A 22,631-nucleotide genomic window follows, 5' to 3' on the forward strand; every position below is an offset into this window, starting at 1 on the left:
GTAATTTTTTGGTCATACAGATAAGAGTAGAGTAGCTTACATCGTTCAAAACTGTAAACTTGTATTCATATTAGGCTAACGACAAAAACAGTATATCTGTCCTCTCTGTCTCCGGGAACTGCGCGTCACAAAAATGAACCGAAAGCCACTTCAGCTCAGTCACGATAAGAAATCGGCTATGTCTAAAGCCTTTAAATGTCTAAATATTTAGGCTAATAAATGTTATCTGATTATGTAGGCTAATCCATATGAAAACGAGAGGTACAGAGGATCTACTCAAACATGCGCTTCCCAATGAGAAAATGACAAGACATGGGTGAAAATCTCGCTCTAATTAAATGTAGGCTAAATCGCCCTGAATTAAAATGTAAAAACATAATAATGTATTTGTCGAAATGTTGCGATATTGTTTCATTTAAGTTCATAATTATTCTATAAATGTTATTTAATTTAGCAGCATTACCACGAAGCACCGTGTTTCGATATTTATTTGAATAATACAAAATAAAATAAAAACTTAATTCACAAATTGCATGCCTGGTTGTAAGGATCCAAAGATCCCTGTAGACTTTAATATTAAGTGACAACAAATTCACAAGCGTTTTTTCAGATTATATTTAGTTTTGCTTGGAAAAAGCTGCCCCAAACCAGTTTTATTTCATCAATTATTGAAATAATGAAATATTTAGTAATAAACTTTTATGACAGAAATATCACTAGGCTACATGTAACTTAAATCATTTAATTCCTTCATTATCAACACTGTCTAGAATGGCGATTTAAGTGTGAATTGCGACTTCTCTTTGTGTTAAGTCAGCCTCAGACTCCGATAGCCTGTGGGGGGTTGGAGGGACAGTTGCTGGACAAAGGTGTTAATGTTCCTCTTTCATATGGAGAGTGTCGGATAGCCAGCCTGATGAGCAGGCAAAATTATTGTAAGGATAAATCTGTGTCCAAATGTAGGCCCCATATCTTATTAAATTATAAATATTGTAGTTTATTTATTGTAGCCTATTTAAAGTTTTTTTTTCACACAAAATTTCAATTGAAGTTATTGTAAGGTGAATTCAACAAGGCATGCTGTGTCTTTGAAGCAACAATTAAAGGTTAAATAATTTTTTCGTGATTTGTATGGCTGACACGCAGCGACATATACAGTATTATCAGCTGTATGATGTGTTTTTACCCTGAAATGATTAATTTCGAGAGAGAGACCCGCGCGCGCAGCGAGGGAGACTAAATAAACTTGTTAAAAAGAGATCCAGCGCGAGAGAGGCAAAGAGAAACGCATGTTTTTAATTTAATTATGTTTCTTTGGACAATTTTCGTTTTGTAGGCCTACTGTTTTAATTGTTTAATTTAGCTGTAATTTCTTTGGCAATACAAATTTAAAATGTCGCAAGAATAAGATTAGCCTAGTGTTTCTTATTTTGCATCGCAAAAGAAATAAACTCTAAACAAGATGCAACCCTGTTTTAAATTAAACAATTTAAACCTTGAAATGTTCGAACTTGGTTTCAAACTTAAGTAATTTTAGTGTTCTTTTACATTACACAATAATTTAGCAGACTAAAGACGAGCTTCTTCATTTTCATTTTCTGATCGGCTGACAATCTTCATCAGTTTTTGTCGTTTGTGCAGCGGCTGCGGTTCTACAGGAATGTAGCAAATTTATGTTGTAATGATAATCAAACAAAACTCTTGACTTTAAATAAGTAAACAGATATAAACAGTTACCTATTTAAGCATCAAGGTGGGAAAATATAAACGTAGGACAACATCGGTTAACAACATCTATGCTACATTGAGATTCGATCTCGGGTCTGTTGAAGCTCCTCGAAGCTCGTGTCGTTGCGTTGATCACTGAGCTATCGTCTGTACGCTGTTAAAGTTGTAAAGCCTCGTTCATGTAGCCTAAATGTTTTTATTGCAATGTTTTATGTTGAAATGTTTTCATTATTTATTCAATTACATTTCAGTAGCCTAATTTCAGTATTGTGATTATGAATTATTTTAACTACGTTTCACTTGTTGAATTCTTCTGCTACCAGCTTTCAATCGCTCTGAATCAGCGCGGTGCGGCAGCAGATTACGCATTAGAGAGAATAAACCGGAATAAACGAACACTTTTCAGAGTCTATGATTGTAGCGCCTCTTAGCGGTAAAAGGCAGCAAATACACCACACATTTTACCGCCGCGGTGGAACAGCTGATGTGGGCGTTGTCATGGCTTGCCTCGACATTTGCGTTTGAATAGCGCGCGTCGTCCGTGGGCGTGTCAGATTAACGCGTAATGAAGTGTAATGAGCTGGGGGAAAAAATACTGACAGCACTCTCTTTTCATACAGATTGCATAAACTGAGAATATTTGTTTTTTATATAAATTACTTCATTTAAAAGAAGAGAATTCAAGCTTCATAAAGAAAAACCTCTCGTGCCTGTGTGACAAGTAATCGCGGAGTTACAGTTAATCTTAGGACGCGTTTCAGAATGGACTTCACTGACAGAGAGAACGCAAAACTCGCATCATGTTTGTTTTTCTTTATTTGGTGAAAAGCACAACACTTTGTTTTTATTGTGAGTATCCACAAAAAAAATAGAAACTTAACAGGATCTAATGATGTACAACACTTATATGTAAGATCAAAATTAACAGAGTAATTTGAGTCTCTTTTGCACTGATAAGGAAAAAAGTGAGCTGGTATCGCCGGCGAGACCGCCGACCCCAGAGAGTTAAATCAAATGTTCAAATGCTCAAGCTTTATTTTCGTTTTATTATTTTGTTTGTTTTAAGCTTTGTTCAATTTATATTGTTAATCATTTGACACAAAACAGATGCATAAAGTATCATTTTAACTTAAAAAACACTATTAACATTTGTTAATAGGCTACATTGCCTGTCTTTTGTTAATAGGACAAAACATAGTTATTATACTTTATAATTTTATAAATATTATATTTTATAATATTTGATATATATATATATATATATATATATATATATATATATAGGCGTATCTCTTAAATATACATATTTAATGAAATCGTTAAAAAATATATTCATAATAGCATTGTTTTAAACTTTGAAACGTTCTAAAACACAGAAGTAGCGCAATGCCTGGCCACGCCCACTTCCGGCATCAGACGGTTAGGCTGGCGCTGTCATCCTCACACTGCTATGACGTATGGTTCTGCGGTTCTGCAGTCGGTTACTATTGAGTCTGGCAGCGCCGCCGCTAGCTTAGCTTAGCATAATGAATGGAATCCTATGTTGCCGGATAGCATGTCGTGAGTAAAAGTGATAAAAAATAAAAATAATTACTTCTTGTGGCCTGCTTATTCACAACGAGTACAAATAGCAATGCAGATTAAGACTAGGTGATTTCCTAGGCAGAGATTGATTTGGGACTATATGGAGATGGTCCTCACTGCAGAACACGAAATCCAGGGGGAGGAGTTGGATCCAGATCCAACTCCTCCCACCTTACATATACCTACCCATCTCCACCCCCTAATCCTACCCATCTCCACCCCTTAGATCTGGATCCAACTCCGCCCCCTGGATCTCGTGTACTGCAATGAGGTGCTACTGACTATATGGGGGTGAAGCACAGGCGAAGCACTGCTACTTGAGCGCAGAGATATCACGCAACACCTGAAATAAAGCTTGCCATAAAGAACCGGCGAAAGTAATGATTATGCATGAAACATTTGAATTGTTGATAAAGTTGATAAATTGATAAAGTTGACGATGCAGACTCGCCATCTTCGCAGTAGAAGCATGTGGTGGAGGGGTGCGATTTTAGAATAATAATCAAATAATACCCAGCGATCTTCGAATATTATTTTTGCTTAAATTTCGTTTTGTATAAATTGTATCTTCATTTTAACCAATGTTTCATCAACAAATTTGCCTGGATTAATAAATAAGAAGCAAATATGATGGACAATATAATCAGGACACGGAGGCGCCGGCGCGTGAACTGGAGCGCGTAAATGAACCGAAACTCAGCGTATAAGCTACTTGCCTCACAGACCTGTATATCTATAGAAAGCTTGAAATGTGTAGCTACTTTTAAACAAAACAATTAAAAACTAAAAGAAATTGGCTACTCCCTGCTTATGTAGGCTAATTCATATGAAGTGTGCATTTCTCTCTATAGGCGCGTTCACTACTGCGAAGATAGCAGACTCGCCTGCCTGCATCGTCAACTTTATCAATTTATCAACTTTATCAACAATTCAAATGTTTCGTGCATAATCATTACTTTCGTCGGTTCTTTATGGCAAGCTTTATTTCAGGTGTTGCGTGATATCTCTGCGACCAAGTAGCAGTGCTTCGCCTGTGCTTCACCCCCATATAGTCAGTAGCACCTCATTGCAGTACACGAGATCCAGGGGGCGGAGTTGGATCCAGATCTAAGGGGTGGAGATGGGTAGGATTAGGGGTGGGGTTAGGGATCAGGGGGGGGGGGGAGATGGGTAGGTATATGTAAGGTGGGAGGAGTTGGATCTGGATCCAACTCCTCCCCCTGGATTTCGTGTTCTGCAGTGAGGACCATCTCCATATAGTCCCAAATCAATCTCTGCCTAGGAAATCACCTAGTCTTAATCTGCATTGCTATTTGTACTCGTTGTGAATAAGCAGGCCACAAGAAGTAATTATTTTGATTTTTTTATCACTTTTACTCACGACATGCTATCCGGCAACATAGGATTCCATTCATTATGCTAAGCTAAGCTAGCCGCGGCGCTGCCAGACTAAGACAATGCATGCACTGAGACAAAAATGCATTTGCCCACCTATCTAAATGTAGGGGACACAGTGAATAACCCCAATTTCAAAAATCGGTGGAGTGTTCCTTTTAACGACAAATTAAACCAAATGTACTATTTAAATCGATTGCTGGACACCATAATGTTATTTTACACACATATATCTACAAATTCCACTGTCAACGGTTTTGCTATAATAATACTTGATAGGCTATAATACTGTATGTAATTATATAAAAGAGAGATAAACAACTGATTATTAAGGGATGCACAGAATTATTATTATTAAGGGATGCAAATTTGTAATCAGTTAAGTGAAATTTGCTTTGAGTTAAGTTTAGTTGTCATATATAGGCTACAAATGTCAAAGACAGTTTGTACATTGAAATGCATTTGGTTAAGGCTTAGAAAGAATGCCTGAAGAATGTTGAATGTCTGTGTATTTTTGAGTGTAAATGCTTTTTTTCTATATTAGCCTACTCTTAGAGGATTTGTATACAGAAGATTTAAAAATGTATTTGTAAATGTATCTTTTGTATAAATAATAAAGCAATGTTAACTGAATATGATGTGTGTTTAATAAATTATTTCCTACAGACTCATTTATCAATTATAATTAAAGGAGCTGTATGCAAGAAATGTATTTGAATTAATCATAAAATGGCCCTGATATGTCACTAGACATTGAGAAATCATGTTCATTTCAAATACTTATATTACTGACAACAGTAGTCCGGCCAGGATATTGTCATTTAAAAAGTGAAGTTGCAGCCCTCAACTGATGTTGATGTTGTCATGTTGTGTTTTGGTCTGATGCTCCACCCTCCACCTATCTACCAATCACGAAGTCAGTAGTGTTGCGCCATCCGGGTTGCCAGCTCTGCTCTAGTTACCACAGCTGCAGCTACACATGTGTCGGATAAAAAAATGCAGCTGATCTGGCAACCTCGAGTCAGGGGGGAGGGGGAGGGGATACACCGCTCTACAGTAATTTGAAAGTGATTGCAGTACCGGTTTTGGCCACAATCTTACATACAGCTCCTTTAAGTGTGAGATTTTTAAAACAAGTAGAAAATGTGTTTATGTATAGGCCTAATGTATAACGTTATTTACACAATTGAAATCAACATCCTTTTAACGTTAGGTAAGCAAACCAATTAGATCGATTTTAGGTTGAATATGTGTTGATTCTATAACGTCGTTTCAACCAACTTAAAATCAACATCGTTTCAACGTTAGGAAAGCAAACCAATTGCGTCGATTTTCCGTTAGTTTTGAATGGCGCGTCTGACGTTGATTCAACGTTAATTCGATGAGCAAAACGATGCCGGATCAACGTCGGAGATTAACGTTGTTTCGATGTCATGAGAAACGTCGTTTCCACGTTGATTCACTGTCAGTTTGCTATCTGGAGCTGCTGTGCCTCGTGCGTAAATGCGCACGGTGTCATAGTAATGCGCCCCTACAATAACAAAAACAGTGTAAGCCTAACAAGTCCATATTAGGTGTGATGAATCTTTAAACACTGCAGGATTACGGTAACTCAGTGGAACTGTTTTCTCAAGTGGCTCCACGTGATCACAGCTGAGGGAGGTGCAGTGCGACACCTGCTGGTCATTTTTTGTCAATCCTTTTCGTGTGCTTGCTGTTAGTTCGATGGCATCGATCTTTATAATATTGAGAACACTTTACTGTCCACAGCATTTACTAAAATAAGCCTTAATCTGTGAGGCTAAATAACAGAAACACCTTTGTTTAATTCATTACAGTTTAACAGCACCACAAACTAGGCTACATGCTCCAAACTGATCATACTGTTGAATCGCCTCCTCTCATAAACTGTTAATCTCTTAATCATGATGGGGATTTATTGCATTATTTAATTAGTTTTCATTAATAAACTGTTATCTAAGTGTAGCTATATTTTTGTGGAGACATTGCATCGTCTTAAGGCAAAGAGGGAGCTCCACAGCAGTAATGGAAATTCTTTGGTAGAACCTTAATTTTGAAAAGTAGCCTGAAGCACAGACATAACTGATGGAGAACACTATCCAATCAGAAGTGAGGGGTTGATAAAGTCCCACCCACCAATGAAAGGTAAGGTAATATTGAGTAATAAATTTGTTTTGTCAGTAATAATGGAAAACAAGACATTGCGCTGAATTTCATTTTTTTTTTTTTGATTAAAAAAACGAAAAATCAAACTGAATGTTGGTTTTTCGTTTCAGGTCAAAATTCAAAAAACGGAAAACGGCCTGTTTCTGTTTTTTTTTCTTTGTTAATTATGCCCAAAAAACAAACGGTTAAAACGTACCTTGGTCAAAGATCAACCCGTGCTGATTTCAGTTCTTCCACAATTCCGTGCAACAGAATAATAGTTGCTAATTGTTGGACTGATTCTAAAAATGTTAATTACAAATAATCTCTCTCCCATCAAATAATTGGATTTAGGAATGCTTTGATACAAACCGCACTGGGCAGGGCATAGAAATGGCTTTCTTCACTATAGGTTCAACAACCTACGTTCCAGAGAAATATTAGCTGATTATATCAGTAATTGTCATCCAATTCATATTTCTATTAGCTATTCAAAATATTATATTTAAAACATTAATCTCACAACTTTGCCATTTTAATTGCTGTGTAAATCCTCTGAGCAGCATTAAACAGTTTGTAAAAAAAAAATCTAAATGCCACTTCAGAATTCAGATGCAGCTTCTTTGGTTGATACTGATTCATTTGATTGGTAACAGCCTGTTGTCTTATTATTCTAGTTGAATTTATTGGTTAAGTTGAAGAATTTAACATAAAAGATGACAAATATATTTTAAAAAGATTAGAAAAATTGAAGATGATGATACATTAACAAATAATATTCTTCTCTGGCTTTATTGTTCAAGGTGTCATTTTATGGTTTTGATCTTCCCCCAACTGAGAGAGCACTTCCTGGACATGTTATAAATTGTATTATAATGGCTATTTAACATTACCCCTGACTAGGTGTGCCATGCTGCATAGACAATCACTGAAACAACAGTGATTTTGAGGAAAAAATAACATGTAAGATATAACACGCCAGTTGGATAGTGACATTAAGCGACATTAAGCGGCGCGACCGCCGACCCCAGAGGGTTAAGCATGCTGTTTTTCAGCCTATCTTGAAAAAGAACAATCTCGATGCAGCTTCATTCAGAAATTATAGGCCTATTTCTAAATTGCCATTTATTTCTAAAATTCTAGAAAAGGTTGTTGCGAACCAGCTAAATAATGTTTTGGATTTACATGATAAATAAATGTTTTCGTAAAAAACATTCAACTGAGACTGCCCTCCTTAGGGTTTCAAATGATATTTTGATGGCTGCTGATGGGGGTAGATGTTCTGTGCTGGTTCTATTAGATCTCAGTGCAGCGTTTGATACTGTGGATCACTGCACTCTGATTGATAGACTGAAAACAACTGTGGGCATTACTGGATCAGCTCTGGATTGGTTTTCCTCCTATCTTTCAGACAGGAGTTTCTCTGTGTCCATAGGACCATATATGTCAGACTCTGCTCCTTTGTCCTGTGGTGTGCCCCAAGGTTCTGTGCTCGGCCCTCTGCTGTTCAGTCTGTATATGCTTCCTCTCGGAAAGATTATTGCTAGTTTTGGAGAAATATCTTATCATTGTTATGCTGATGATATTCAATTATATTTATCTTTTAGCCCTGATAGGCTGGATAAACTGTCCTTGTTGCACAATTGCTTAGCCTCCATTAATAACTGGATGGCAGACAACTTTTTGCAACTAAATTCAGACAAAACTGAGGTGCTGATTTTTGCTCCAGATAACATTACTCCAAAGATTAGGCAGGCCATTGGGGCTCTACCATCCTCGGACGGTAATGTGGTGCGAAATTTGGGTGTCATTTTTGATAAATCTATGAGTTGATAAATCTCATAGATTTCAGTCATGTTAAATCTGTGGTTCGTTCCTGTTTTTTTCCATCTCAGGAACATCGCTAAGATTAGATCGGTGGTTTCTAAAGAAGAGCTGGAGATGCTTGTTCATGCTTTTATTTCCTCTCGTCTGGATTATTGCAATGTACTGTACACTTGCTTAAACAAATCCTCCATGGACAAACTGCAAGTTGTACAGAATGCTGCTGCAAGACTTTTGTCAAAGACCAACAGGAGATCACATATTACACTAGTGCTGCCACTAACGACTAATTTTCTAACGACTAATCTTTCGACTAATTTTTCGATTAGTCGACTAATCTAAACGACTAATTAAAAAAAAATCAAGTGTTTATTTCGTTGTGTCCATTTTATTTTGAACTCAACTGAAGGACCAAAACATAAAATGTCACCTGTTCAAAAACATTATGTATTAACAATCTAAGCATTAAGTATCTGCATTTCCATTAGGCTATACCATATTGGTCAGAGTCCTAATCTAATCCTCTAATAACAAACATGTATGTATTACTTAAATTAGCTCTTTGTTCTGCCTTAAAAAATGTACAGCAAGCTAATAATGATTAATTTATGTACATTTCTGAAAAGCATAACTGATAACATCACTCTGAATAGTAAAGTAGATGCAATGCATTTTCTGTGAAAAGCGCTATACAAATAAATTGGAATTGAATTGAAAGAGTCTGTCTAGCCCACTATGAGTCGCGCTGAAAGCAGGCAGGCACGCAGTTATGTAGCTCGCGTTTACACCTGCGTGCATGGCGGGCCCGTGCCGCGGTTCGCGTGAATGTGAAAGCAACACGGACTCGGGAGCGCTTGTTCAGGAAGTTAAGTAACCTGCCCATGCGTTTTAGCTGATTATGATGCATTTAGTTAAATAAAACACATGTAAGGGATGATAGTGTTGATGATTTACCTTGGATACGCGAGAGTTGAGTCTGCAGTGTATTCGCGCATTGCGCGTGCAATCAGGGCAACACATTTGGAAATCCACTGTCTCCTCAAAAGAGTCCGTTTAAAAAACACAATATATTGACCCGCGTTCTGTTTTCTATCATGCGCCGTGCACGTTTGCGATGGCATAAGATGCACGCAAACTCAACAGGGTTCGATAGAATTGAGTGTGAAACCAGACCAACGCTGCGGGGGGCGCCGGGAACAATCGCGCTCGCGCTCGGACCGCAGCAAACGAGCCCACTGTGAAAGCTCCGTCACCTGCCTCCGCAATTTTTCATATCAAAGCAGTGAAGGCGGGCGGGAACGTGAAGGAAAATGATAGCAGATAAACCAGCAGGGCGCGCACGGCGCACAGACTGGTGTGTGGAGGTGAATTACAGTGAGCCGTTTGTGACGGGAGACCAAAAATAAATAGCGGTCAATAGTAAAACGACACGTCGACTAAAAAAATTGCCGTCGACTAATTTGCATGGTCGATTACGTCGACTAAGTCGACTAATCGCGGCAGCACTATATTACACCTGTGCTTAAGGCTCTTCATTGGCTTCCAATTAGTTTTAGAGTGCAGTTTAAAATTTTAACCATTACTTACAGAGCCTTCCATGGTCAATCTCCCTCTTACATCAAGGATCTATTGCACACACACACTCTAGGTCGCACTTGAGGTCTTTAGGCCAAGACCTTTTTACTGTTCCTAGAACACGTCTTAAAACAAGAGGTGATCGTGCTTTCTGTGTGGTGGCTCCAAGGCTCTGGAACTCTCTTCCATTAGCCTTGAGAGCCTTGGACTCTGTAGAAACTTTTAGTAAACACCTTAAGACACATCTTTTTAGACAAGCGTTTAACTAGCCATATGGTTTTGTTGTTATGTGTGTTGTGGTTATTATTTGTTTAATTATTTTTATTTTTACTGTGAAGCACTTTGTGACCCTTCTTGTCTGTGAAAAGTGCTATTTAAATAAAGTTTTACTTTTTTTACTTACGCAATTCATATTTAAACAGTCTTTTTGAGGTTTACAGAAACTATTCAATAACGCGATTAGAACAAAGCACTTAAGAATAAATAACTTACTTCATCAGCTGAATCCGTGCTCCTACCAGCAATTCTGAGGTAACTTTTCCAGGATTATTACGATGGTATTATTCCTCACAGCGCAGCAAGACGAGGTAAAGTACAAGACTCTTATTAAACTGAATGTTTTATCCAGCTGATGTGGGCGTTGGCAAGGCTTGCCTCAACATTTGCGTTTGAATAGCGCGCGCTCTCCGTGGGCGTGTCAGATTAACACATAATAGACTTGTAGTCAAGACCGCCTAAACCGAGACCAAGACACTACCAAGACCAGAGGGTATCGAGACCAAGACAAGACCAAGACCAAGACCAAGACAGACCAAGTCGAGACCAAGACAGACCAAGTCGAGACCAAGACCGAGACCAAGGGAAAAAAACAGACTAGTGTTGAAGCTAAGTAATAACTTATAAGATTTTGTTTTGCATTGCCTGCCTTTCTCTGCTGATTTCGAAGTCTCCAAATGAATCCATTTTGCAACTTTTAAATACATAATTATATTTTTAAAAACGAAATTATAGGCTTAAGTGCAGGATCCGAAAGTTGGTCGTTTTGTCGCTATGGTTACACACACACACACACACACACACACACACACACACACACACACACACACACACACACACACTGTTGGCGGTGCGCTCAATGTCATCTGTCAGTTGTGCTGTGCAGTTACCCAAAATCTCCTGAATGAAGTTAAAACCCATCATGTCACTGATATGTGTTTTACTAAATATTAATACATCAAAAACTGTACATGATTGGCCAATGTGTTTTTTTTTAATCAAGTGATCAAAGTGCTCGTTGCCGCTGCGATCAGTGGTGCGGATACAGTGTTTTCTCGTGTGGCTCGCGCACACCGCACTTGTCTTCACTCCGTTGCGGATATCGCCGTGGATATTGTAGTATTGTATTGCTAAATCCTCCGACCACTGTCTCGGTCTGAGACAGCGAGACCTAGACAAGACCGAGAGGTCCGTGACCAAGACAAGACCAAGACCAAGACCAAGACCAAAGACCGTCAAGGGCGTGACAAGACGTGGTCTCGAGACCGGTCTCGAGACCAAGACTGGTCTCGAGACATACATCACTAACACATAATAAGCTATAATGAGCTGAAAGGAAAAAGACTGACATCTCTCTCTGTTCATACAGATTACATAAACTGAGAATATTTGTTTTTTTATATAAATTACTTCATTTAAAAGAAGAGAATTTCAGCTTCATAAAGAGAAATCTCTCGTGTCTCTGTGACAAGTATTTACTGAGTTACAGTTCATTTTCGGACGCGTTTCAGAATGGACTTCACTGACAGAGAGAAGGCAGAACGCGCATCATGTTTATTTTTCTTTATTTGACAAAAAGCACAACACTTTGTTTTTATTGTGAGTACACAAAAAAATAGACACTTAACAAGATCTAATGATGTATAACACTTATATGTAAGATCAAAATCAGCAGAGTATTTTGAGTCTCTTTTGCACTTATAAGAAAAAAGTGAGCTGGTATCGCCGGCGATACCGCCGACCCCAGAGGGTTAATATTTCTGAAATAATCTGCTAATATTTCTGTGGCACATTTCTGTGGCTTCATAGAGATATGGCATCATATTTTTTCTTCGCCGTAACGCTTAATGGCACTATCCAACTGCCGTGTTATATCTTACATGTTATTTTTTCGAACCCATGCCTATAGATAATTATTTTTCTGCTTTCAATATTAAATCGAAAAATGAATGAGAACAGACCATCTCATAACATTATTTATGCAGTTGTAATTTTGCAGTGTAAATGCATTAACGCCAGCTCTGAGCTTCATTTAACAGTCTCAGTAAATAAATCAATCTGAATGCCATTTGATGCAGCGGTCTTATTCTAATTGAATTTAGTGATACAATTCTCAAAAGAGTTTGTCAAAGGTCAAAAGAGTTTGACATGAAAGATGTCACATATTTAATAATGTTTGGAAAAATTAAAGGCCTTTTAGACCTCTAAAAATACAAATATGCCTTTTTAAGGACCATTTAGCCTTTCCATTCGTGTCAAAGTTTTTTGCATGTTCACATAGCAAGTGCGACAGAAGTCACCAAGTTTTGTACTTCTGATGAAGTCAAATAGATAAATAAATAAAATTAATATTTTTAAAAATGTAATTTTGTTTGGTCACTAGCAACCAAAGACTACCAGAGAGTTAAATACATGTGCCCTCTGTGCATTGTTTTCTTAAAGCCAGCGGGTTGCATAGGCGCCATAGTTCTTGTGCCCGTCCCCGCTGCTTGCAGTGTATTTTAAATATTGCGGTTTTGTGTTGTTGGGCTTTAGTTACTTTTATTTACCATGTTTTCTCTTAACAGGCTCACTACATTAAGGCCACAGCGTTCAGGGGCGCCGGCCGCAGTGAAGAGGCTTTACAGGAGTATTTCTTCTGTGTGGCTTTGAAATCTGACTGGATCGCTGTAAAACTGGAGGCTCAGAAGGTACATTTAATCTTTGTGTATTTGCATTGTTACGACCGCTAGGGGTCAGCCGCAACAGGAAAAAGGAAAAGAGAGTCACACTACCAGAGAGATGACAAATAACAGGAGCTTTATTTGCAATAAAGGGTTAGCATCATGGGCAGACAAGGCCAAAATAACAAACAAAACAATCTTCTTTTAGAACCTAAATGACCTCAAACGAAAGATAAAGAAAACAAAAATACAGTTTAACTTACCTAACTCCCTTAACCATAAACAAGGTTAAAAAGAGGTACAAATAAATTGGCGTCAAACCCCCTACATCCCTTAATCTGGCAAAATGTATTTACAAGAATATTTACACACTTATTTACAAAGTCTCGTGGTGACAAATCAGAATCGGAATCCAAGGCGTAGTCAATCAGGCAACTGTCAGATAAAAGAGGATATCAGAAGTAAGACTACAATCAACAAACACACACTCACAGTTTCACTAAACACTAACAATCTCTCTGGCACGACACTCTTACTCAATTAAATGAGGACGAAATGAACAAGGGTGAAGAGGAACACAATCAATTCGAACGACAGCAAAGCACAATGGCATTAAGCACAAAGTCAACGAGGCTCAAAGGGCTCCATTGAGTGTTAGGGGTGGCCCTTATATCCGGTCAGGTGCTTAGCAAGACCAATCAGAGTCTTCCACAGGTTAACAGAGGCAACGCCTATGAAACACAAACCTGTCTACACAGAGAGAGAGAGCGTATACACACAAGGACAGTTGATATAAACACAAAATATCTCAGGGTCTTAACAGCATATGTCAGCCTTTGTCTGGCAGATCTCCTCACATGATGGTTTCTCCTCTGATTTGGATGGTAATTTTAAAGCATACTCCTAGGGTTGAACGATTTAAAAAAAAAAAAAATCAAATTGTGATTTTTTATTTATTTAATTTTTTTTCTTTAATTTTTTTTCTTTTTCTTATCAAAATTGAGTTAAAAGGCAATTTGTTTTTAAAAAGAGCTACAGGTTTGTTGTGGTGGTTTGCACAGCATCAAAGAAAGACCAATTACAAACTTATCCTCGAGCACTAAAATAAACAAATGAAACCGCACAGTTAATAGCAAACTGTCTATGTTAATAATCGCAGCCATTTGAAAATCGCAATTTCGGTCTAGAAACGATTAATCATGCAGTCCTACTTAAGCGCTTAGTTTCTTTAATTTAAGAAGTGATCAGTGTTAGGTGACTGCAATGTGATGTTTTGCATGTCCATGCCAACATTATTGTTGTACAACTGTATCTGTGTATCTACAGATCCTGAGTCATATGTTCTCTTCAGTCTTTGTGAATGAGGGTCTGGCTATGTTCCTACAACCCCTTCCAGCTGGCCCATCCCCTCGTATCAAACCCTCATCCCTCCACAGTTCGCTTCACTCCTCTCTTCATAGAGATGGAGCCAAAGCAGGCTGCTCCAAGGTTACTGCATATGTGTTCACAGATGCAATTGATTTCAACAATTTGCTACAATGAAGATATCACACTGATAACCCCCGGTTTCACAGACAAGGCTTAAGCTAGTCCTAGACTAAAATGCATGTTTGAGCTGTTTTAACTTAAAGCAACTTGCACTAACAAATCTTAAAATCTTTTTTGTCTCAATACCCTAATTGAACTAAGGCCTAATCCTGGCTTAGTTTAAGCCCTGTCTGTGAAACCGGGCCTGAATGTTAATAAAACCAATTTTGCTTTTCAAGCCATTTTTAGAATCATAGTAGAGGACCACTGCATCATCAATGCTAAAACCATTCTTTTTTTCCCCTTAGGAACAAACACTCAGTTGCAGTAATTTCAAAGATGGGAAATCTTATATTTTACAAAGATCTGAAAATGTAAACTCTGTTGGCCTCTCTTCACTTTTTGTTCCACCCGTCCTAAAAAGGAAATGGACAGAAGATGCTAAGGACTTTGAGCCACCCAGCAAACAGCTCAAAGAAGGTATGGGGTTTAAATCCTTGAATTATTCAACTGGGGAAAAAAATTTACTTTGAACAAATATTGTGAAGTAAAGAATTTTGTACTTGGCGCTAAGATCTCTGTGGCTGGTTTTACAAACCTTGTTTTTAACCTATTTTTCTCCATTTACTTCATTCCCAGACAAGGTGAATTCATCCAAAACTCTCCCTACTTTTTCTCGGGAAAGGCAAGTTCCATCGCAGCTTTTGGACAGTGCAGACTTTGAATGTTCTCTCTGCATGAGGTAATAATAAATTCTCTCTTGAAAATAATTCTTAATTTTATATACATCTAAAACCTCCTCACTCATTGCAGACTGTTTTATGAGCCTGTCACCACACCCTGTGGACATACTTTCTGCCTCAAGTGTTTGGAGCGCTGCTTGGACCACAACCCTAACTGTCCCCTGTGTAAGGAAAACCTCTCTGAGGTAAATATGAGGCCTATTTGCACTTAATGTGTTTTTACTGATCAGATAGCTATCCGATTTGTTAAAACGGTTTAATTTTCACTTGGCCACATAATGTGTCTCCGTTCACGTCACCAAAAGCAACAGATATGCGCTACAATTTGTTCATCATCAGCTTTTTTCAAGATCGAAAAGACTGCACAAGGAGAGAGAGCTGCGCCAGTGTTGGGGGATAATATTTTAATGAAATATAAATATATATGAAATGTATAAAGTCTTCAGGATGTGATGCCGAATATTGAATTTTCTTTGCTGCAGTTTGCGCATCTGCTTTTAGAAGATGCTCAACTGTTCATCTCTGTTGGGCCATATCTGTGGAGATGCGTGTTGCGGTAGCGCAGTCATATCTGGCTACTAGGAGCTGGTATTTTGGACCATTTTGGAGGGAGTAAATTTTACGTATATGGCTTCAACAACCAGATACATTTACACTTGTCCAGTTCAGTCTGAAATGCGTCTCAAACAAGCTCCTGAATTGGTTTGAGCGATCGGATTTAAATCAGTCTCTAAAGTGTTTCAGAGGGCATTAACACCTGGGCCCGTATGTATAAAGCCACTCAGAGTAAAATTTTAGTCTCAAGTCTGTCAAAATTCTAAGAATTACATAATTTTACTCTTATTCCTAAACTTAAGAATAAGTGTGATTCATAAAAGTTCCTAAGTGCTAAGACTTGGTCTCAGCTCCTAAATTATTTAAGAGAGCTGGAGAGGTCTCCTAACCTAGTTAGGAGTAACAAGATGGCAGCAGAGAGGTTAGGCCATGCACTTTTCAACGAAAATATGATGTATTGTAGTTAAATGAGTTGATCAAACAATAATAAAAAAAAGTTTAATCATCAAGGTATTCTTTTTGTAACTTACCTTTAAAAAGTTTCATAGCAATGAAATTAAAGTAATAATTATATTTTTGGCGACTGGAGAAATGCAGCAGTGCACCTGTGATGATATATTTATTTTAATGGCTGGTGAGCCAAAGACAATTTTCCACCTTGGTGGACAATAAAGATATTACAATTAAAAAGCTCACAGGAGAAAAAAAAAAACATGTATTGTCTGCAACATAATCATTTATTAATATTTGATTTTCCTCTCTTGTTTTTTCACCGGTTCATAATTTATTTGTATGACAGCTTAGCTAAAAATTATGTCAATTTGGAATGTTTCATTGTGTTATCACAAATAAACAATTGACTCCAGGCACAACTACACAATACGCTTACAAAATATTGAACACATTTTAATACTATTTGAAAGGGTGAATCTGACAATTTTCCTTCAATACTAAGTTGTGATAATTTTGCACAATGCAAAGCCATTTAAAAAAAATACATTTAAATATTAAAGTTTCAGTGTCTTAATTAAATTATTTTATTATAATTACATTAAATAATTGGTGTCATGCTGCTGTGACCTCACCCTTGCAGGCTCACTATTGGCTGATTCAGAGGTTTGAGGGCGGCCATTTTGGGTTAACATCATTGTAGTCCTTAGGTTGCAGCACTTAAGTCCCACTTCAGTCAGCACTTAAGAGCAGTCTTATACTTTACTGAAAATTGCTTTTAGCTGCTTTACAAAAGTCTCCTACTCTTAGAAAAGTCCTACTCTTTACTAAGTATTTTTTTACACTTAAGTCAAAGCTTAACACTATTCTTAAGATCATTTCTTAGAAGTTTTATACATACGGGCCCTGGTCTTTTCATGATCAGAGAAAACGCATGAACTGACCAGGTGTACATAGTCCCATGAATAGGGAAAAATCCTTAGTTGCAACTGAGAATCCCTATGTTGAAAATTGGTATTTATAATCTTTGGTGGACGTCCTATCATATCCTCTAATATGACTCGAATACATAAAAAAATACGGCTGCCAGCAGTAAATCAGATTTCATCAGCTTTTTACATTTAAATCTTAAATCACCTTTAGAAAAATTTATATATTCATACGTTTCATTTAAAGCTGGAAATACACATTGACGTAACGTCATCAAGACTCATCAGTGGTGTAGCAAATTAGCTCTGTGAAATATTAATAATCATTCATAACTTGTTATTATTGATCAGGAATATTTGGATCAGTTAATCGGGTTAACTTGATGTAGCTACATTAACATTACAACCAATTACTCGGTTCATACCGTGAACACTCAAAATTGGTTATGAATTAATTAATAGAAATGTACATTTCCGGGGCATGGGAAATATCTTTCTTACTAAGTACTACTAAGAGCAAGTAGTCAAGATCTATGATTAGTGACTCCAGATAGGAGCTTGAGACATGGACAACTTTACGTGTGACATGAACAAGATTTTATTAACTAGACTAAACATTAAAACTACTCTAACATACACATACATAAATGAATACAATTTACCAAGGGGAAGAGAGCTGAAGCAGAATACAGCAAAGCAAGAAGTTATAGCATTGTTTGAAGTTCAGCAGATCAACAGCCTTGAGCAAACCATCAGTTTAGTTCTAACACGCCCTTCTTAAAAAGGGGTAAGGATACTTAATGTATCAAATAATGAGACTAAGTTTGATACTTGCATGTCTCGCCCATTTGAATTAAACTGTCCTGAAGCAATTTGTTAAGGCTCCAGTTGATCTTTGCTGATGTGGTCTTGATGAGAGAGAACCAGTGGGAGTCAGAGGATCTTTGGTGAATGGAAAGACAAGGCCGCAGCCTGGCGCAAGCTTGGGGGGCCTTGAGGGACTTCTAGTTCAGCATCATCTTCACATTAGGACTTCTCAGGAAGGACCAAGAGCAAGAGGCTAAGAGAGCAAAGAGAGCTAAGAGGATGAGAGCAAATCTTGTGATCAGTGATTTTTAAAGCGTGAAGATGTCACACCCTCTGGAGTGCGTGAGCCAATACGAAGCGGTCCCTTTGGAAGGAGTTTTTACGACCCTTTGTGTTCTAGCAGGGCATTTGAATGATTAATTTCATTGGGTGTTTACGAAAAGAATCTTCAAGATTCGTATAATACTAATGCGTCATAAAGTTAGCAAAATGTAATGTAAATTAACAAATGGGGGATGAAGATATGTGAAAATATGTGAAGATGCATACTATGGTTAACCAAAATCATATGTGTAAGTCATGTTTCAGACCAAAATAGATTAGAAGAGAGAATGAAGACATAGGCCAAACCACATAAAAGGAAAATCATGAGATGGAGAATTAGATGCATGTTAATACATTTATCACATGGTTTTATATATATATATATATATACACTCACCGGCCACTTTATTAGGTACACCTGTCCAACTGCTCGTTAACACTTAATTTCTAAGCAGCCAATCACATGGCGGCAACTCAGTGCATTTAGGCATGTAGACATGGTCAAGACAATCTCCTGCAGTTCAAACCGAGCATCAGTATGGGGAAGAAAGTTGATTTGAGTGACTTTGAACGTGGCATGATTGTTGGTGCCAGAAGGGCTGGTCTGAGTATTTCAGAAACTGCTAATCTACTGGGATTTTCACGCACAACCATCTCTAGGGTTTACAGAGAATGGTCCGAAAAAGAAAAAACATCCAGTGAGCGGCAGTTCTGTGGGCGGAAATGCCTTGTTGATGCCAGAGGTCAGAGGAGAATGGCCAGACTGGTTCGAGCTGATAGAAGGGCAACAGTGACTGAAATAACCACTCGTTACAACCGAGGTATGCAGCAAAGCATTTGTGAAGCCACAACACGCACAACCTTGAGGCGGATGGGCTACAACAGCAGAAGACTCCACCGGGTACCACTCATCTCCACTACAAATAGGAAAAAGAGGCTACAATTTGCAAGAGCTCACCAAAATTGAACAGTTGAAGACTGGAAAAATGTTGCCTGGTCTGATGAGTCTCGATTTCTGTTGAGACATTCAGATGTTAGAGTCAGAATTTGGCGTAAACAGAATGAGAACATGGAACCATCATGCCTTGTTACCACTGTGCAGGCTGGTGGTGGTGGTGTAATGGTGTGGGGGATGTTTTCTTGGCACACTTTAGGCCCCTTAGTGCCAATTGGGCATCGTTTAAATGCCACGGCCTACCTGAGCATTGTTTCTGACCATGTCCATCCCTTTATGGCCACCATGTACCCATCCTCTGATGGCTACTTCCACCATGTCACAAAGCTCTAATCATTTCAAATTGGTTTCTTGAACATGACAATGAGTTCACTGTACTAAAATGGCCTCCACAGTCACCAGATCTCAACCCAATAGAGCATCTTTGGGATGTGGTGGAACGGGAGATTCGCATCATGGATGTGCAGCCGACAAATCTGCGGCAACTGTGTGATGCCATCATGTCAATATGGACCAAACTCCCTGAGGAATGCTTCCAGCACCTTGTTGAATCTATGCCACGAAGAATTGAGGCAGTTCTGAAGGCAAAAGGGGGTCCAACCCGTTACTAGCATGGGGTACCTAATAAAGTGGCCGGTGAGTGTATATATATATATATATATAATATATAATATATAGGATTAAAAGGGTTAATTTCTCCTCCTCAGCAAGAATTAGGACAACCCTCTGCACATTCCTTTTTTGGGGTCGTAAACTCTTATCAGTCTTAAGGTGTCCTGTAACAGGACAATGGGTTCTGCCAGTGGGTTCGGCTTGATTTGTGGGGAAAGTTCCATAGAACTTTGTTGGGAGAGTGAGTTTTTTTGGGGGGAAGTTTCACAGACCTTTCTTGGGAGAGTGAGTTTGCTGGATTATTCATTACATATAATGAATAATTAGTGTGTGTCTGATTGGTCCAGACGCTACAACGGCAAAAAAACAACAACAAAAACAAAACGACTGTGAACATGCTGATATCATGAGCAATGATTTGGGGGAAAAAACCCCGATTTTTCTCATTAAAAATTCGATTTAAAAAAAAAAAAAATTGTAAAGAACACCAGGTTTGTTGTGCCTACTTGTAGGGCTGCACAATTTTTCCCCAAAAGTTTGTGCTTATATCAATATGACTAATAATTATTATTATGATTATTTTTAGTAGATAAAGATATTTTAAAAAGAATTACACTATTTTATTATTAAAAATGTATAAAATATTTAAGAATAAATAAATTTATATAGTAATTAAAAGAATAATACAGAAAACTTTTATTTTATGGGCAAAAAGCAGGCGACCTATAACTGTAAATCATTAGAAAGGAACACTTCAATACACTAAACACATAGCAATTACACATTCTAGAAATCTCTAATATGGACACAGGCATCCAGCTATCGCTGTAACTGAATAAAAAGAAGATAGAAATGCTTTGACTTATTAAATATGAAGACAATAAACAGAACAAAGTATATTTATAATGCAATGCTAATCGACATAGCATTAATTAAGTTGGCTTGGAAAAGCCAACTTACTGATATTGTACTTATTCTTCTTCTTCTGAGCCAAATTTTACACTGTATCTCCTAGACCGTTAAAGCTACGACCACCAAACTCGGGTCAGACCTTCAGACTGTTCTGACTCGGTGTGCTATATCTTTTCAGACTGATTTGACTGTCAGTTTTCTTAAAAAATAATATTATAAAAATCATAAAAATCCCATAGACTTGCATTGCAGAATGTTCAAATTGAGCCAAGGCTACGGTGGCCCAGTAGTGCACAACAAAAAAACTCAAATTTAAACTCCCTGAAGCCCTAGACTCTATCTATCTATCTATCTATCTATCTATCTATCTATCTATCTATCTATCTATCTATCTATCTATCTATCTATCTATCTATCTATCTATCTATCTATCTATCTATCTATCTATCTATCTATCTATCTATCTATCTATCTAATCTTTCTTTCTTTCTCACTAATCTTTCTTTCTTTCTTTCTTTCTTTCTTTCTTTCTTTCTTTCTTTCTTTCTAACTAATCTTTCTTTCTTTCTTTCTTTCTTTCTAATTAATCTTTCTTTCTTTCTAACTAATCTTTCTTTCTTTATAGCTAATCTTTCTTTCTTTCTAACTAATCTTTCTTTCTTCCTTTCTAACTAATCTTTCTTTCTTTCTAACTAATTTATCTTTCTTTCTAACTAACGAATCTTTCTTTCTTTCTTTCTAACTAATCTATCTTTCTTTCTTTCTAGCTAATCTTTCTTTCTTTCTAGCTAATCTTTATTTCTTTCTAGCTAATCTTTCTTTCTTTCTTTCATTCTTTCTTTCTTTCTTTCTAATTAATCTTTCTTTCTTTCTAACTAATCTTTCTTTCTTTATAGCTAATCTTTCTTTCTTTCTAACTAATCTTTCTTTCTTTATAGCTAATCTTTCTTTCTAACTAATCTTTCTTTCTTTCTAACTAATTTATCTTTCTTTCTAACTAACGAATCTTTCTTTCTTTCTAACTAATCTATCTTTCTTTCTAGCTAATCTTTATTTGTTTCTAGCTAATCTTTCTTTCTTTCTAGCTAATCTTTCTTTCTTTCTAGCTAATATTTCTTTCTTTCTAACTAATCTTTCTTTCTTTCTTTCTAGCTAATCTTTCTTTCTTTCTTTCTAATTAATCTTTCTTTCTTTCTTTCTAACTAATCTTTCTTTCGTTATAGCTAATCTTTCTTTCTTTCTAACTAATCTTTCTTTCTTTATAGCTAATCTTTCTTTCTTTCTAACTAATCTTTCTTTCTTCTTTTCTAACTAATCTTTCTTTCTTTCTTTCTAACTAATTTCTTTCTTTCTAACTAATGAATCTTTCTTTCTTTCTTTCTTTCTAACTAATTTATCTTTCTTTCTAGCTAATCTTTATTTCTTTCTAGCTAATCTTTCTTTCTTTCTAGCTAATCTTTCTTTCTTTCTTTCTAGCTAATCTTTCTTTCTTTCTAACTAATCTTTCTTTCTTTCTCTCTTTCTAGCTAATCTTTCTAGCTAATCTTTCTTTCTTTCTTTCTAGCTAATCTTTCTTTCTTTCTTTCTTTATAATATTTCTTTGTTT

At 37.1% G+C, this 22,631-nt stretch overlaps 1 protein-coding gene across 1 annotated transcript in view; it reads left to right on the forward strand.

The window, feature by feature from the left end:
- The window catches only part of lonrf2 (LON peptidase N-terminal domain and ring finger 2), a 166,364-nt gene that overhangs the window by 80,366 nt on the left and 63,367 nt on the right, over positions 1 to 22,631 (forward strand). The window contains exons 3-7 of the mRNA XM_056254272.1: positions 13,116 to 13,238; positions 14,538 to 14,699; positions 15,047 to 15,218; positions 15,378 to 15,480; positions 15,552 to 15,666. Coding sequence (XP_056110247.1) covers positions 13,116 to 13,238; positions 14,538 to 14,699; positions 15,047 to 15,218; positions 15,378 to 15,480; positions 15,552 to 15,666 — 675 coding nt within the window. The remainder of the gene's footprint in view (positions 1 to 13,115; positions 13,239 to 14,537; positions 14,700 to 15,046; positions 15,219 to 15,377; positions 15,481 to 15,551; positions 15,667 to 22,631) is intronic.

Source organism: Rhinichthys klamathensis, unplaced genomic scaffold (genome assembly GCF_029890125.1).
Source record: "Rhinichthys klamathensis goyatoka isolate OS25496 unplaced genomic scaffold, OSU_Roscu_1.1 h1tg000111l_1, whole genome shotgun sequence".
Taxonomy (NCBI): domain Eukaryota; kingdom Metazoa; phylum Chordata; class Actinopteri; order Cypriniformes; family Leuciscidae; genus Rhinichthys; species Rhinichthys klamathensis.